At 47.8% G+C, this 18,325-nt stretch overlaps 1 protein-coding gene across 11 annotated transcripts in view; it reads right to left on the reverse strand.

Annotated features, from left to right (window-relative positions):
* Positions 1–18,325, reverse strand: part of LPCAT4 (lysophosphatidylcholine acyltransferase 4) — a 1,035,593-nt gene that overhangs the window by 237,369 nt on the left and 779,899 nt on the right. For all 11 annotated transcript variants that reach the window (XM_085651786.1, XM_085651792.1, XM_085651797.1 and 8 more), the window contains exon 9: positions 2,321–2,403. In XM_085651786.1, the coding sequence (XP_085507912.1) occupies positions 2,321–2,403 (83 nt within the window). The remainder of the gene's footprint in view (positions 1–2,320; positions 2,404–18,325) is intronic.

Consider the following 18,325-nt stretch of genomic DNA (forward strand, 5'->3'; position numbering starts at 1 on the left):
TTCGGGTGGAGGTCCCTACCCTGCTGTCGCAACAGAAGATCCACCAAAAGGTGCAGCCTGATCGGAGGATCAATGCTCAGGTGGAGAAGCTTGGGATACCAGACTCTGAATGCCCAGCCCAGAGCCACAAAAATGACTTGGACCTGGTCACTCCTTATCTTCTTTAACACTCTGGACAGGAGTGCAATTGGCAGAAAGGCGTACAAGAGGCCTGAGCTCCACTTGTCCAATGTGATGTTTGCTAGAGGTGGAGGTGATGGCTGATCCTGTCACCAACAAGCCTCCCATGATCTTGAAGGGTCGGACTAGGAAGATTTAGAGGATGCAGAGGGAAGAGCAGACTGACTGGTCCTCTGGTCACCTGACCCACGGGGTTGAAAGTAAACATGCCCACAGCCACATAGAGGCTGCTGAACTTGCGCAGTCTTTTGTGTGGGAGATGGCTGGGGAGCCTGAAAAGTCCTTTCTGTGGCCACGAAAGAGGCAAAAAGCAGACAGGAAATGGGTGGGCAGTGAGAGGCCCAAATATTTGGTTTTAGCCCGCAAGTCGATAAAGCGCTCCAAAGCCATGTCTGTCTGGTCTCCGAAGAGGGGGTGCCATCAAAGGACATGTCCATAAGGGGAGCCTGGAAATCCCCAGAAAAGCCAGTAGATCTGAGCCAAGCTTTGCTTAGAACAGCCACCATCAATTACATTATTCTGCCCAGAGAGTCAGTAGGGTTAAGCCCACAACGAATAGTAAACTTTGCTGCATCTCTCCTGTGTTATACCTCTTGGGATAGAATGGCTTGAGCCTCCTCCGGGACCTGTGGCAGCACCTGTGCAACCGTTTCCCATAAGGAGTGACTTTAACGGCCCAAAAGGTATGCAGTGTTCGTTGACCAAAATGCAAGACTGCCGGAAGAAAAAAGTAGTCTTGTCCAAACTATCCAGTCTCTACGATTCCATGACCGGGCATACGGAGGGAAACGTACCGTGGGATGAAGGCCTGAAACACCAAACTCTCAGGGGTAGGGTTGTCGGTAAGGAATTTCGGGTCAGCCAGAGCAGGGCGATGACGGCGGGAAATGGTCCTATTCACAGGGGCCTCTGTTCTGGGCTTGGACCAGGTTCACAGGAGGACATCAGTCAAGGCTTTGTTGAAAGGCAGGAAGGGTCCAGAGGAGGAGACCACCGGCTGCAGGACCTCTATCAAGATGTTAGTCTTGACTTCCACTGAAGGGAGCTGAAGGTCTAGGACCTTAGCTGGTCTTCTCACCGCCATTGAATATGAATCTCCCTCCTGCCTAGCCATGGTAGAGGGAGAAAGCAGGCCAGAATCTGGGGAGGTAACCAGGTCACTGGCCTCACCCATTTCCTCATACCAGTCCATTTCGTGCTCATGCTGGCCCTATAAAGGGTTCCCCTCCCAATTGTCCTCCATTCCTAGCCGTAAACAACGAAGGCTTAAGAATCGATCTAGGACCCAAGGGTGCCATCAGCGTTGAAATCGGTGTCTATCCTTGTCTTCAGGGATGAGATTGGAGCTGGCGCCAGGGGTTTCAGTATCAGGCGTCCGGCACCGGGTAAGGTCACAGGGGATCGACCTGCCACTGGATTCATTGGGGTCATTGGTGCCGAAGCCTCTGGGTAGAACCCAATGGAGCCCCACCCAAGACTCTTGGGCCCGAAGGCATGCCGAGAGGGTCAGATCACCCAAATGAGGCACATAACGCTATAGAATCCTTTTAACTGCGTGGGGATCACCCCAGTCCCAGGCAAGGGAAGAATGATGATCCACATGGAGTTACAACAACCTAGCAATCAATGATTAACTTAAAAATCATTTACTTTATTACTTTATTTGGGGGCAACAAAGAGGTCTTTGTTCAGCACTGCCATTTGATAACAGTGTGACTTTACCAAGCAATGCAGTCTATGTTGCGTTAGTTCTTCACGGAGGCTTATTCCAATATTTATGACAGCTATGTAGCAAACTGTGTTATGTTTGTATGAGGAAAATGGGGCCTACAATCATGAAATTAGTTTAGTAATCGTTTAATTGTGAGAAGCATTCTTCTTTCAGGTTTGCATATCTAGGAGGTACTCGTTTAGCACTTTACAATGTTATCTCTTCAGTTCTATACATCATATATTGGCAGAAGAAATAAACTGAACAAGGTGGGGACACGAATATCCCACACCTACCTCTCCAGCCTGCATGATGTACAAACATGCATAGTTGCTTTAGGCCGGTCTACAGCACTGGCCCTCTGTCTTCATGAGAATATGTTGCCTGCTCTAAGAGAGAAGGAGTAAACAGAGTATAGAGGACACTCACTTGGACATTAGCTTCTGGATGTGACACGCGTACAGCATTGGGTCGTTCTGTTCTTCTGGAGTAGGATGGTAGACCGGCAGGAACTAGTCGATCACAATAAAAAAAAGTCATTTTAGGAGAAAGAAATACAAGAATCAGGGCTCAGACTAGCAGACACAGAGGGTACTGTTGGTTAAGTGGTATGGCAGGAGAGATGTCAAACTATGAAAAGGTGTAGCATGGGTTTGAGGGCACTTAAGGAAGTTCAGGAAATCAAGAACATCCGAAATATTGAAAGCAGAATGACTATGACAACTGTAAGGTCCACTGTTTTTATAAAGACACCAATGACAACGCAGAATGCTATCACATTATGATTACGCTGGGACAAAACCATGACATTTCATTTTTAATACTTGTCTTATGAAAATTGTTCCTCTCAGATATGGATCACTGCATTACAATATTGGACAGATACAATTCAGTGGCATTAAACATCTGAAACGCCTATCAATTGGTATAGAACATGCTAAGACTGTCCTACCTTTAGGACAGCTGTCAATCTTATTATGTAGTAGTAGAGAAATTCCTATTCTGAAAATACAAAATAACGTATTGCAGTACATCTCTAATGTTAGTAAGCTATCCTTTACCTTTACAGTGCCACCAAAAGTAAATGCCACTACTCTTTACAAATGCATGAGCAACAAAGATTATGCACAGTGTTTCCAAAATTAGAAAGGAAAGAAGATCATGAAGGCTACTATAAATCAAGCTTGTACAACATTCTTATATTTTCAAGTCACTTTGGGGTCTGTCTTTCCAAAAGTGAACTGGGTCCTAGCCCTCTATACGGTCTTGGAATTCTAAGGTGATTTGCAGTCTCCTACTTAAAGTATAACAAGCAGCATCTAGCATTTACCAAGGAAAAAATAAACACATTATGTAAATACTATGTACAGATTAAACAAATTCCATATGCTATTCAAACTTTATTTTTGGTACAACTTATGTGGTAATTGCATAAGGGACAACATGCCATTACTATGGCATCACAGCAGACGTATTAGTCTGAGAATCCAAAACATTCAGAGGTTTTAATTTGAGTTCATACTCTGATTTAGTTTTGTTGCTATTAAGGATTATTTCAACTGCAACTAAGTTTAACCATTAAGGTAACCTGCATCCCAGGGACACTTGAAAGAGCTGCTATATACAGTCTTAAAGCACAAGGCTGATTAAATTAAAAAAAACATGCATTAGCATTTACAGAGTATGTTGTCACAAAGCTAAAAGACAATACGCATTCTGAACAAGTAGTACTTTATCCCTCGTCTGTATTTGCCCTTAAGATGCAGTATGTGGGGGGACGTGGCTTGGGCACCGAGCGTGATGGCCGCACGTCGGTGAAGCTCCTTCCTTCTGCGGCCAAAACCAGCCTTAACATCCGTACACAAATCCGAGAGATGCCCCAAAACCGCAGCTGAGAGTCTACTCAACCCTCGCTATTGATCCGCAACCGCAGAAGACGCCGGCGACAGCGGCTTCAAGTGAACAGCGCGCCACTTTGGCCCAAAAGCCTCGGACTCGAGTTTATGCACACTGCCTGGGACCTCCAGGTGAGACTGGTGTGGTGACGGAATGCCGGGGCTCATTCAATATTGACTCAGTGAGTTCATGAGCATATCTCCGGCTTCCAATAGAGTCAAGAGTTGGTGCTCCCCACCTACAGCAGGGACAAGAGGTGTGAGGAGAGACTGCTGCCCCGCCTGCGTCCGTGGCAGACTGTGCGAGCGCAGTGCTGCCCTGCGGAATACTCTGGTGGGGCACCGGTGAGCTGCCCCCGCGGTAACTAGTACACAGGGTCTGCCAATAAAACTGGCTCCTAGCGAGTGCGGCTGCATTCGAACTGAGTGGCCCTGGAATTGATTGGCAGCCTTGGCGACCTGACCTATCACCAGGGGTAGGCCAGACCCCAGCGGGCAGCAGTGGGCATCACATACGACAATCCGGGAAAAGTTGAGGAACAAGGCCCTGCGGAGCAGATGCGAAGTTGTGAAGGTTGTGGGAGCAGGTGGGCCTCCCATCCCCACATCCCCCGGTTACAATAAAGAGGCTTACCAGTATTGATTGCATTGGAGCGGCTGAGCTCGATCCCCCGTGTACCTGGGGTGCCCCGCATTAACGTGTGCAGCAATTAGAGGATTGGGCCCCAGTGGGACACGTTTGTGGGCTACTCACGAGCCCAATAGTTGGGGAACAGATCTTTGGCCAAGGGGCCCCCTTGACAAGCAACGAGAAGGAGGAAACATAACCTAACGGGGACCCTGGGTGCACCAGACCTTAGAACCCCTCAGGTAAACCTCGACAGGCCGTCGAGGGAGGTAATTATCAAGAGTAGACGGCGAGCAACACCCGTGGGGACTCTTAGCTGGAAACTGATAAGGACTGAAGATGTCCGGGGCAAAGGGACAAAAAGGATCGCTCTAAACTAAATTGGACAAATATACCTCTCAAAAGTCGAGAGAGGTGGACGCTGCAAACAAAGGGGAGACAGACAAGATGATGACCCCGGATAAAGGGGAGCCCACACTAAAGGATGTCATGGCGGCCATCGCGGGAGTATGTACTTCATTGGAACAAAGAATGGACATCATTACTATTGAAATGACCCTGATACAAGCTGATCTGCAGAAGACTAGTGAACAGGTGAAGTCCATGGAGATAGTGACCACTGAGCTCAGCAGCGAAACTCATCAGATGCGGCAAGGGATCAAGGAACTTCAGGCTGCTCAGAAAAGGACAGAAATCCAACTGGATGATTACAAGGGCCGTAATAACATGAGGACTATAGGGGTTCCTGAGAGGGCAGAGGGGCCAGCTGTTGACCTATTTGTGGAGGACCTAATCCTGAATCACCTCCGGCCAAAAACCCTGTCGAAGCACTTCACAGTTGAAAGAGCGCACCGGGTACCAGGGGGCAGACATAAGCCTGGAGCTCCCCCTTGTCCAATACTTGCTAAACTCCTGAATTTCAGAGACCACAATATCATACTGCAAACCGCTCGATTGAATCCTCCACTCAAATACAGCAAACTGTCCTTCTTTCCATACTTCACCATCACAGTCCAATGGCAAAGGAGAACCTTCCTCAATGTGAAAAGACAATTAAGGGACAAAAATTTCCGCTATGCAATGTTGTTCCATGCAAAACTCCGGGTCTAAGTAGATGGCAAGGCCTGGTTTTTTGAGACTCCAGAATCAGTACAGGAATGGCTGGAAGGTTGAAGGCCGGCGAAAGATCACAACGCACGATGAAGAAGGGTCCCTTTTCTCACAAGTCAGTCATTCTCAGGTTATTGACCCACAAAGCTTTTCGACTGCAGAGGACCCCGTCCGAGGCACCGTTTTCTTGGACGACGCCCTGCACACATGTACCCGAAGGATCAAGAGGACATTACTTACGCTAAGTGACTATGTTAAAAGTAGAGTTTGTTTTTGTAAATGGAATGGGGATACATCATGGCGGGGAGAAGGCCGTATGAGAGGTATTGCCACCCCCCTGAATTTCTAGTTGGTTTAGAAGAATAGGGCGACAGGCACTCTGCACTATTGGGGAATTGGGCAGTTTTAGACCCAGAGTGTGGGGAAGCAAGGAGGGGGGTCAGCCAACTAGTATGGGAAGGATGGTGCGGGGACATCAATATCAGATAGCCCTAGCAGACTAGCACTTAGCAAAGAACACAGTGGCATGAACCGGTGGGAGGAGACTAAGGATGAGATGGGGAAGAGGTGTAGCGGCGGCAAAAATAAGCTTGGCGGGTGAAAAACTCAGGATTTTATCCTGGAATCTTAATGGTCTACAAGATAAACTGAAGAGGGGAATCGTTTTACAGTTTATTAAACAACATACCCCAGACGTGGTGTTGCTCCAGGAGACACACTTGGTAGGAAACACATGCAGGGCACTAGATAGGTGGGGGTTACCACAGATAGAAAGTCTACACACCTGATGTTCAAGAGCTAGATCATCGGTCTATTCTCTTTGTCAAAAGCGAAACTCACATATCCTCCATTTCTTGTGTTGCTGCCCTCTCCCTTAACAGCAGCAGGTCTAGGCTTAAGTCTGAAACCAATAATCAAACAGGGGACCAGTCCGAACTATATGACCAGGAATGATGGGCTCAGGAGTCTGCAAAATCTGGCCAACAGGACAGCTTGCACCTCCAAGATTGAAGGAACCAAAGAACTATTGAAAGTAGGAGACCCTTGCTTCCTGCTTATTGCCATGGCAATCAGAGGAATGTATACGTGGGTGGGGTTAGATTAGGAATTGCCCCACATACATACTGTTGATATCATAATCATAAGAGTGGGCCAAGCACTGCTAGTAATAATTCTAAATGTGTTTTTAGCCAGAAGTACTTTATGTTCGTGTTATAAAAATTGAATGTGTGTTTAAAACAAACGTTTTTACATACATCCTGTGTGAAGTCACTTTTGTGATGCTCAGTGTATTTATCGTGAATGCCTGTTGTGCCTTTGCTTCCAACATACATTCTGGATTAAGCCTTACTGCTCCGTGCCAAGCTACACAACAGTGAGAACAGGTTATGCAGTACGTGTAATAACCCATCCTTGATGGCAGCGATAGGTTCTGCTTGGCTGGGGTCATCCATTCAGCCAACCAGAAAGTACGGGTTCCAACAGCAGTTCTTTTATCTAGCTGCTAAATGAAGGTCATGTATAACACCAACTGGCCAATGATATTTTAATGTGTGATACTGTATTTGTGTTTTGAAGAACCTCCACCTCTTGGAATAAGCCTTGACTGCTCGTCCAGACTCTCCAATTAGATTGTACCAGCAATGGTTCCAGGGGAAAGGAGTGGTAAGCAACAGTACCTACAAAGCATACTGCCAGTAAGGAAAAGGCATCTCATCAATGAAATCACTCAAACCACTGACAGTGGTTGAATATCTACTCACAGAAAGAGCTCATGTTGGTCTGGGGAGTTTAAATTTATTTGTAAAATGTCACATGGTGACTGACTTAACGGTCGATGGAAGAAATGTTGCCATCATCAGTTCACCAAGATATAGTACTAGACAAGGCAAGAATTATGATGGCACACAATACTATTGTGTGTAAAAAGTGAATGAATATTTTACTTGAGATGTGGGCAAAGTTCAGTTTTGTTGCAACTTTTTTTTATTATCAATATTCTGAAAAAGAGCACCCCACTAATTCCGGGGGAACTCAGAACAGAAGTGATCATCGCTTTAATTACATCGCTCCTAGACTATTGAAACACTTTATACTTAAACATCAATAAGTCCTCAAAAAACAGACTGCAGGTCACTCAGAATGTGGCAGCATGCCTGGTTCTGAATATTCCTAAACAACTCTGTTAGGGAAGGCATGAGCTCCCTTCACTGGCTGCCTGTTAGGAAACGTGTGACATATAAAGTGCTTTGCATGGTATATTTGGCTCATCACCATCAAGGTCTTGAGCCCCCGAGAACATTCTTTTACTGGTATACCCCCAAAAGACAGCTCAGATCATCTTCTCTTAGGAAGGTGACCATTCTTAGATTTTGGAAAGCCAGGTGTGGCGGTCACTACTTTTCAATAGCAGTAGCTGAACCGTGGAACACTCTGCCTAAACACACTGTGACCTTGGACTCCTTTGTAGCTTTCTGCAAACAATTGAAAACCTGCCTCTTCTCTCTCCTATGATTGCTGCTCTGTGGTTGTAGTGGATGTTTTTTCAGTACAGACTTTAGTGCTTTGACGCCTTTGGGCATAGTGCGTTTTACAAATCTAATTCCATTCCCCTAGGACCAAGCCTTTGTGGAAAGTTCCCATACCTACAGCATGAATCCTGGAAGGAGATATAGTCAAGAGATGTTGGAGTAGGTAGCCTTAACATTGGGTAATGTATCCCTCTCTAGAGTCACCTTTAACTGTGCGAGAGCTCTTTGGGACACAACTTTCTCAGTGTGAATAATTTCAGTCAGAGATCATCTTGAAATTTGGGACTGTCTCGATGAGCTTGAATGAGAGGAGTTTCAGATCAAACAACACATTGAGCCTCACTTTTGGAATTCTTAAGTGTGAACCTGGAGCAGATTTTCTAGGCAGAATTTCAGTACAAGAGGCTGTGCTGTAGGAGTAGAATCTTTTTGATATGCACCCTTGGGAACAACAAGTGTCTCCATGGCTGTTTTCATACTAGTTGGAGATTAAATACACTGATCTTGGGAAAGATGTATGCCTCCAAGTTGAACATGCATGCTCTAGCTGGCAAAAGCAGCCTAAACTCCAAGTTTCGGAATGGTAAAATATGCTTGTACTTTATCTGCCTTGATATTGATGGTGTGTGGTCTAGCTGGCACACACAGCTCAAACGCCTAATTTCTGAATGGTGACATCATAAATGACCTGCACATTAAATGTGCTCTCAATCTCTACTGTCTTGATGGCAGACATTTATCAGGTCACTCATGTGCAATACCGATGTTTTGGTGTTGTTTGGAATGACATTAACAACAATGTGTGAGGATGCTTTCGGATTGTTTTCATCCAGAGGCAGGACAATGCATATAACAAAAGGTGGAATGTCAGTGGGCATAAAATGTCCTGAAAAAAGCTTTGAAAAATTAGATTCCAAGCCAAAAATGACTAATATCTTCAAGCATCTTTACATAACCAATTATTTGACAAATATGAGATTTTTCTATAAGGAAATAGTTAAGATTGAAAACTGCAGGGTCCAGAGATCTTGCTTCTTAGGACCAGACAAAGAACTGAAAGTTAAAAAGCAGGGCAGTATGGTCAAGAGGAACTACTGGATCTTAAAGGAGCATTATTGCTTTTCAACTTTATATAGCTGCTGTTCTTTTACCACATTTACGTTTGTATCTTGTAAAAAATAATGTGAAAAGTATGCTTACACCCTGTGTTTCCAGTGAAAAGAAAACCAAATTTACTTTAGTTAAACTAGCTCACAGCAGATACATATATACAATTCGCCAATTCAAATTCAATAGAAGTAGAGTTCACACATTTCAAAACAAAACAGTGTGGTTAGAGCTAGCCAATTAAAATGTGTTACACTTGGACTAAATATGTAACTCAGAATGTTACAATGGTAAGTAGTCAATCAATCAATCAGGCGTTTGTTAAGCGCGACTACTCACCCGTAAGGGTCTCAAGGCGCTGGGGGGTGGGGGGCGAGGTGGGGTTAAGCAGGCTCCAGTCCATCAAGGGGGGAGGTCTGTCGAAGAACCAGGATTTGAGGTTTCTTGCGAAGATGGGGAGCGATGTTGTCTGTCTGAGGTGGAGCGGCAGGGCGTTCCAGGCTCGGGCTGAGAGGAAAGAGAAGGAGCGGCCACCCGATCTGGTATTTCTGGTGCGGGGGGACCACAGCGTAGGAGAGCTGGGCAGATCGTAGGGTCCTCTGGGGTACGTGGAATTTGAGGCAGCTGTTCAGGTATGCTGGTCAGGTGTCATGGAGGGCCTTGTGGGCGTGGGTAAGCATCTTGAAGGTGACTCTAGCTTCGATGGGGAGCCAGTGGCGTGTGCACAGGTGATGGGAGATGTGGCAGTGTCTTGGCAGGTCGAGGACCAGTCTTGCGGCAGCGTTCTGGATGTTCTGTAGCTTGGGGGTGAGGTTTTTGTTTATTACGGCGTAGAGTGCGTTGCCGTAGTCGAGTCTGCTGGTGACCAGGGCGTGAGTGACGGTCTTTCTGTGTTCGAGGGGGATCCATTTAACTGTCTTACGTATGAGGCAGAGGGTGTGGAAGCAGGAGGACAAGACAGAGTTGATCTGGTGGTCCATTTTGAGCTCGGAGTCCAGGATGATTCCCAGGTTGTGTGGGTGGTCCGTGGGGGTGGGCGGGTTTCCGAGGGCTGGGGGCCACCAGGTGTCATTCCATGCGTCGGGGTTTGGGCCCATGATGAGTACTTCTGTTTTGTTGGTATTTGGTTGTAGGCATTTATTTTTCATCCATTTGGCGACGGTTTCCATGCCTTCTCGAAAATTGTGTCTGGCAGTATTGGGTTCGTTGGATAGGGAGAGGATGAGCTGGGATTCGTCTGCGTATGACACAATGTTGAGTCCGTAGGTTCGGACGATGGGGGCGAGCGGAGCCATGTAGACGCTGAAGAGTGTAGGGCTGAGGGAGGACCCCTGGGGGACTCCGCAGGTGATAGGTGTAGGGTCGGAGAGGAAAGGGGGGGGGGGGGGGGGGGGGGAGAGAGTCTGCGTTCTGCCGGAGAGGAAGGAGCAGATCCAGTTGAGGGCCTTGTCTTGGATCCCTGCGTCGTGGAGTCTGCGTATTAGGGTGTGGTGAGAGACTGTGTTGAATGCCACTGAGAGGTCGAGGAGGATGAGGGCTGCTGTTTCTCCTTTGTCCAGTAGGGTGCAGATGTCAGTTGTTGCATCGAGGAGGGCGCTTTTCTGAAGCCGAATTGGGAGGAGTTGAGGATGTTGTGCTCTTCGATGAATTTGGAGGAGGGCGCTTTTCTGAAGCCGAATTGGGAGAAGTTGAGGATGTTGTGCTCTTCGATGAATTTGGAGAGTTAGCTGTTGATGGCTTTCTCGATGGCTTTCGCTGGAAACGGGAGCAGGGAAATGGGTCTGTAGTTTGAGGTCGTGGGGTCCACCAAGGGTTTCTTCAGGAGGGGGTTGACCTCGACGTGTTTCCAGTCGTCGGGGAATGTGGCGGTTGCCATGGAGCGGTTGATGGTGTGGTACAGCATGGGTGCGATGGTGTAGGCGGCTCTGTTGAAAATGTGGTGGGTGCAGGGGTCCGTGGGGGCCCCGGAGTGGATTGACTTCATCGTCTTCAGTGTGTCTTCGGTGGTGAGGGCTGTCCAGTTGTCGATCGCTGGCTTCAGGGTGTCGGGGGTGGTTGGTGAGGGTTCAGTGTGTTGGTTGTCTTCGTCAAAGTTGTCGTCGATGCTCTTGATTTTGTGGTGGAAAAAGGTGCTGAGTTTGTCGCAGAGGTCTTGTGAGGGAGGGATGTCGGTGGACTCGCTGGTGGATTGGGCAAACTCCTTGATGATGTTGAAGAGTTCTTTGCTGTTGTGTGCAAGAGTGGAGATTCTGTCTTCAATCGCATTTTTCCTCGTTTTTTTTGATGAGTTGGTGACGGCTCTGAAGTTGTTGTAGGCTTCTGTGGATTTGGTGTTCCTCCAGGCCTTCGAGGCGGCGGCAAGTGCGTCTGGACTCTCGAAGTTCGCTTTCTTGGCGTGGGTGTTGTTTTTCTTGAGGAGGGCTATGGTGTTGGCGCTGTTGGAGATTTATCTGTGCAGGGTTCGGGCTGCGGTGTTGGGGTAGTCGTTTTCCGCGATGGTTGGGGTGGAGTTGTTGAGTGACGAGGTTAGCTGGGTGCCGGTGAGTCTGGTCCAGTTTCTTCGTGGGTGCAGGTGTCTGTGGATGGTGGGTGTTCTGAGGGTGAAGTGGACACATCAATGGTCAGTCCATGGGAGCTCGGTGGTGTGGCTGAAGGTGATGGAGTTACCTGTTATGAAGAGGGGGTCAAGGGTGTGTCCTGCTGAGTGCGTGGGTTCGGTCACGATCTGGCGGAGTCCAATGTTGTGGAGTTTGTCCAGGAGGGATGTGGTGCTGGGGTCCAGTTGGTTGTCGAGGTGGAAGTTGAGGTCTCCCAGTAGGGTGTAGTTGGTGGACGCGATGGCATGCGTGGAGATGATGTCCGTGATAGAGTTGGCGAAAAGTCCGCGGGGTCCAGAAGGGTCTTCTTGAAAGGAAAGGATTGATTGATTGAAGAGTCAATTTCACCTGGTAATCTCAAAAGGGTATTATAAATGTTTCTTTTAAATTAAGTGTCTGAATTATTTTTGTTATGCATCATGTAATGAGATGAACCACAGAACTCCAGCTCTCGTTACCAGTCCAACATTCGGCAGACACGTTTCTCCACTTACACTGTTTTGCCTTATGTTTTATCTAAAACTGTAGCTCAATAGACCCTGGTACACAAACAAGTTTGTCATAATTTTACGCTGTTCAAATTTGAGTCAACACACAGGCGACACACACAAGGCACACTACAAAAAGAGACCACACCAGTTTAGGTGAACAAAAAAACCAGTATGTGTATTGTAAAATAAACACATCAGAAGATAATCACAGGTGCAGATGAACTGTGCCAGCCGGCACCGGGTAATAATTCACAGGGGGACTATATACAGGGCAGCGCCAATCGGGCCGCTGCCAGAACCAACACAAAGGATGCAGAATAGTAAATATGGAGTCCATCAATGAAAATGTAACCGCTAGTCGCTGCTGACAAACCCCTGCCCATGGCATAAATCGCTTTAGGCCTATGTCAAATTGGCATTAGGCATGAAACTAAAACATCTCTCTCAGTAGGCATAAAACATCTGGGTATGAGGCATGAACCCTGCAATTAAAACATCATGGCATCACAATAGGCAACAACAGATGCAGTAGGCATCATCATGAGCCCGAACACCTCAGGCCTTATCAGTAGGCAGGAGACAGTAGGCATATAACAGCAGGCATGAAAACTCATTATGCATCAGGACCCATAAGGCCTAGAATGAAACTAGAATTGCATGAATACCAGTGGGCATGCGAACATAACCAAGATGTCAGGTATCAAATCAGCACTGCAAACCGGAGGGGAAAGCATTAGGTATCATCCTAGGTACAAATGCATTATGCAACAATATTATGCAATAAATCATATGGGGCAATAGGCCTCGCCAGCATAAACACAGTTCGCCCCAAATCGGGGGCACAACAATCTGAAACTGGCCCCAGGCCAACTGGCCTCCCTCCGGGGCTCAAATGCCCTATGTCCCGCAAAGTCAGGGCTGGCTGCAAAAACAGCAAAAGCAAACTGCGCAAAGCGCTGGGGTAGGGCAGGAGTGTCTCTCACTCCTCTCTCTTCTCCTGAGGAGTACAATGTCTCCCCAATACGTTGCAGCTGCCTGCGCACTCGCAGGGCAGCTGGGAGTCAGGCCCAAAAACAAGCACTGGCACCACTGCGCAGTTGGGAGCCCAACTCCGAGACCCCTGAAATTCACAGTGCTCCCCAAGGTTGCAGCTGCCTGCTGTCAGACGGGGCTGCTGTAAGGTCAGCACAGGCACCACAGTGCCCTCAGAGCGGCACCAGGGGGAGGCGAGCACCAACAATGTGCCCCGACACCACCCCCACCAAGCTGAGACTGAGCCCTACTCACCGGGCTCTCTTGAGTCCTTGCGCATTCTCTGGGCACCGGCACTGTGCCCCGATAGGCCCCTTCCTGCTGGCAGGCAATGGGGGCAGCCGGAATGGAGCATGCACTGCTCCCGCTTCTTCGGTGGCTGCAGGGCTCTCTCTGGCAATAACGTGGGGAGTCCCACAGGCCTTCTCCTTGGGGGTGGGGGAGGTTTGAAATACAGCACACAGGAAAGTAGCGCCCACGCTCCACACCTCCTTCCGGGGTACAGCTGTAGTGCTCACGAGGCGCTAGAGTCCTCCCAAGTCCAGGGTCCCCCAGAATAAAGTAGCGCTTTGACAGCACAGCGCTGCAGGCGTCACTCCTCCTCTGGCAACCAAGAAAATAGTGCCTTCAAGGCGCTAGGGAGCTGGTGAGGATCCCAAGTCCCACACAAGACAGTAGTGCCCACGAGGCGCTAGGTCCCAAGAATGCCGTCAGGGTCCCACAGAATCAAGCTGCAGCAAAAATGCGGGGAATTGGATATATAGTGCTTTAGCAGCACAGCACTGTATTGAAAATAACCAGCTCTCCCTGGCAGCATATGCAGCAGGTCCCATGCACCTTCTTCTCTTGGGCAGGTGCTGGAGGCAGTGCTCACCAGGCGCTAGAGAGGCCCAACAGCTCCAGGGACAACAGACAGTGCTCCTCTTCTCTGGCAATGTAGACAATAGTGCCCACGAGGCGCTAAGAAGCAGGAAAGTCCTTGGGGGCTGGGATAGAGCTGCAGCCCTCACAAGGCGCTAGACAGCAGGAGGAGCCCAGTCACTTGAAATGTAGCGCTCACGAGGCGATAGGGGCCAGGAGACAGTTAATGCAGGGCAAGATCAGCAAGCAGCAGGGCAGCTCACCCAAAAATGAAGCCGCAATTCCTCCATTACGATGGCAATCCTGCTAGCACAGCAGTCTCCACTCCAGCAGAGTCTCTCAGTGGCCCTGTGGACAGCAGAGGGGTACAGATGGGCACAGGGAGCAGCACACAGGCCCTTGCGGCGGTACCTCCTGGCAGAGTGTCCCCTCTCAGTCAAGTCCACCCTCAGTCTGAGCACATGGCATCTCTACTGCTCTACATATACACCCCTCCTCCCACCTACCAGAAAGGGCTGGAAGCTTCTAGAAGGTCCAGCCTCAACTGTCACTGTGGGGGGAGTGTAGAGCACCTTGTCACTTCAAACACTAGACCGCCAACCCACCTCAGGCAGGCGGCACAAGCAGACAGAAATGGCGTCCATTTTAAAAGTGACATTTTACAAAGGTGCATTTCTACAATGGTGGAAATAAAGGTGCGTACACCATTGCACTACATTTATTATTTTCAGTTCAGACACACCAAACATGACATGTTTATTTTATTTCACTCAGGAGTTATCCAGAAGGGGAAAGCGAAAAAATTCAGGGAAAAAGGACCAAGTCCAACAGTGCCCAAAAATCCTTACTAACATCTACCATAAAGTTAAAATACACACACCCAAAAATCACAAATCCACAAATCCATACCACCAACCAAACACCTTGCTCTTGTTACTCAATCACCAAAACCCTTAAAATATTTCTATCCACCACAAAATCACATATAACAAACCCGTTGCACACCGAGTATAACCTGAACACCACCTCAAGGAAGTCCTCACACAGGAAGGACATTATTTTCTGACCTATCCCTACCCTCAGTGCAGTGGAAAATCTATGAGGTAACTGGGGGTGCTCCATGTTTCTGTTTCTCAACCAGCAGCACACAAGGCTCTTCTGGTTATAGGGTGCAACCAAAGTGTACCAATCCAATCATTCTGCCCCTTCCTTAAGGCCTATGGAGAAAAACATCTGGTCACTGCTAAGATTTCAGTTAAGGGCTCAGATCTGTTTACCTGTACCCTCAGGGAGAAGACAACTAACTCTAGTGTGCATTCTGTTTAGTACGAACATGTCCCCCATTACCAGGGTCCTTTTCCTTGCCTTGTGTGTCTGGGGTGTGCTATGTGGCTTGTGTGTAGCAGGATTATGGTTTTCATTCATTCATGTAAGGATGTCCCAGTGTGGTGAGGGTCATAGTGCACTGCGGCACAAGTTGCAGGTTCCCCTCCATGTTCTGTTGTCTTTGTTGATGAGACTACCAGAGTAAAGCTTTCTGCCTGCAAGACTGTAACTGATCTACTAGGGTTAAAGAAACCCATAAATATTTTGATAGGCCAAAGCACTGCAATATAACACAAGACTGATGAGAACTGGTTTTACGGCTTCATTATATCTGCCCCAAACCGGACACAATGCGATCACCAGATTGAGTTTAAAAAATGGCACAGTCGTTAACTGAATGGACCCTCCATGTCTGGCTTATATTTGGCAGAACTTGGAAAGAAACAGCTGTGCAAGCAGAGAGGCATCTTGTTGTGTCCTGTATCAAGCCAGACCCCTAACCTAGGTTCTGGGCCTGTCCAACTGATGTGCCCTGTTAGGAAGAGTGAAACTGTACTGCCCAGGTACGACAGGACTGAGTGCAAGAGGGAAGAGGGAAGCCTAGCTGACTAAAACCTGTTCAGAACAAATAACATGTGTGCAGTCCAGAAGTCTGGTCTGCAGATAAGCAGGAACTGTACTTTACTGCCCTTCTGACTTTGCAGGAGACTGCATCACCCTATCACAAGCCTGAGCGGGAGATCAGTGATTTTCCTCTTTGCATTAGGTTGTTGTGGTCAGACCCTTTGGCCCGTGAGAGTTGCACAGACTCCAAACATTTTAAACAATCTCCAGGCTGGTTGGGCTAATTCTGTACAACAGAAGATATAATCAAACAAACCGGTCCAGAGAGAGTCTGGCATCCTCTAGGTGCTCAACACGAACAGCTCTTTGAGGGTATAGGGCCCCCTATAAGCACCTACTTTGCGTTGCAATTCTATTCCCAGAATCAGTAGTAGTCCTGTGCCCTGACTCTGGAAATCAGATAAAGCTTTACCTAGTCTCCCCATAAAGAACAAGTTACTGACCTTCTGTAACACCTTATCTGGTACAGACTATCTAGCCACGGGTTACGTACCTTCAAATTATCCTCAGGTGTCAGACTGGATCTAGACGTTTTTCGAGAGCAGTACCCCTGCACGCCCATATGTGGCGCTGTCCAGCTCTGTGTAGTGTCACAGGCATTGACCTGGACAGAAGTGACGTTCATGCTGCCTATATAGGTGCCATCTAGGCGCACTGATGTCAGTTACTTTTTTTTTTTTTTTTTACTTATTATTGGTATTTTGTAGATATAATTACAATGCACAAACTACAGGCATATCTTGTACAGAGTCGTAAAATACAAAGCCATGAATCTGGCAACTAGGAGCTGTATGGGTTTTATTAGATCATTTGCTGACATACAATACGGAGATATGTATGATAAGTTATTTGCGGTGAACGTACACCGCAAATAACTTATCATACATATCTCCGGATTATATGTCAGCAAATGATCTAATAAAACCATACAGCCCCTAGTGCATAATTATACATGCTGTTACTCGGCATGTATTTTGTTCACAGTTTCCACACGGGCGGCCAATGACCATATACTGAGGTAAGACAATACAATCCAACATTAACAAGTTCACTCTTTAAGAAAACGTCAAATTGTAAACTTAAACCATTGCAGAAGAGTGTTGATGTTTAAGACCTAACTGTACATATCTGGGGGGGGGGGGGGTTCAAACCCCGCAAGTTCACATAGGGGAGGGAGACCTAAGGGAGGCGTTCTTCCACTCTTACACCTCCTGTCAATCGCCCACTCCCATCCCAAAACAATATGAAACCCCCGGACATGGCCCAAAACCGTCCCTCCAGGGGCAAGGCAGCACTACCACGGTTCATTGTCAACACTTGAGACTTAACACTCCCCTCCCTCCTTTTCCTCGCTGGTTTGCGCCGGGTTTTCCCATAACACCATTGTCTCCTTCCATTGGTCGGTTATGGGGCACTTCCGCATCCATTTCGCCTCCTCCCAGCTTAGCACCCTTCCTTCTGCACCTGCCCAGTTGATTACATCCCGGTTCCATCTATCCAATGTAGGTCCCTGTGTAGCCTTCCATTCTAGCGCTATTCTGCGTTTGGCAAGGGCCAAGGCCAGATCAATCAGCCTATTTCCGACTTTCCGCTTATGCGGACGGTGAAGAGTTCCCATAGACACCCATGCCGTGTGGGCTAGCTCTCTGCCCAGCACCTCCCTGAGTTTAGAAAGGATGGCTTCTCAAAAAGGATGTAAATGTTGGCAATCCCATGTCATGCGTAAAAAAACTGCGTCCAGCTGGGCGCACCTCAAACATTTCCGTATATCCCTCCCATATGTGATGTTAAGACGGTGAGGCGTCATATATGTCATATGTATGGCGTTAAATTGTATGTATTTTAGGCGTATGTTACGAGAAATCCTCTTGGGGGACTGCAGAACCTTACCCCGTTCAGCATCTGTAAGCTCCCCTCCCACTATCCTTTCCCATTTCCCTCGTAGAGCACACAGGGGATCTAATGATGCCGCAAGTAGAGTGGCATAAAACCATTTCAGCTGGGGCCCAGCCGCGCCTAAGGTTAGCAGTGCATGCAAGATTGGGCGAGTCTCCGGTTCCTCTCTCCCGGTCTCCCCGTGTCCCATAGATGTCTGAAATTACGGGCTAGTGCCTCATAATGTAAGAACTGCCCCACGGGGAGCCCAGAACCGTCCATCAGTTCTTCAAAGGGGAGTAATGTTTTCTCCAAGTAACAGTCTTCACATTCTCCAATCCCACCTCCGTCCAGGGT

The sequence above is a fragment of the Triturus cristatus genome, chromosome 1_1 (genome assembly GCF_964204655.1).
Source record: "Triturus cristatus chromosome 1_1, aTriCri1.1, whole genome shotgun sequence".
NCBI classification, from domain to species: domain Eukaryota; kingdom Metazoa; phylum Chordata; class Amphibia; order Caudata; family Salamandridae; genus Triturus; species Triturus cristatus.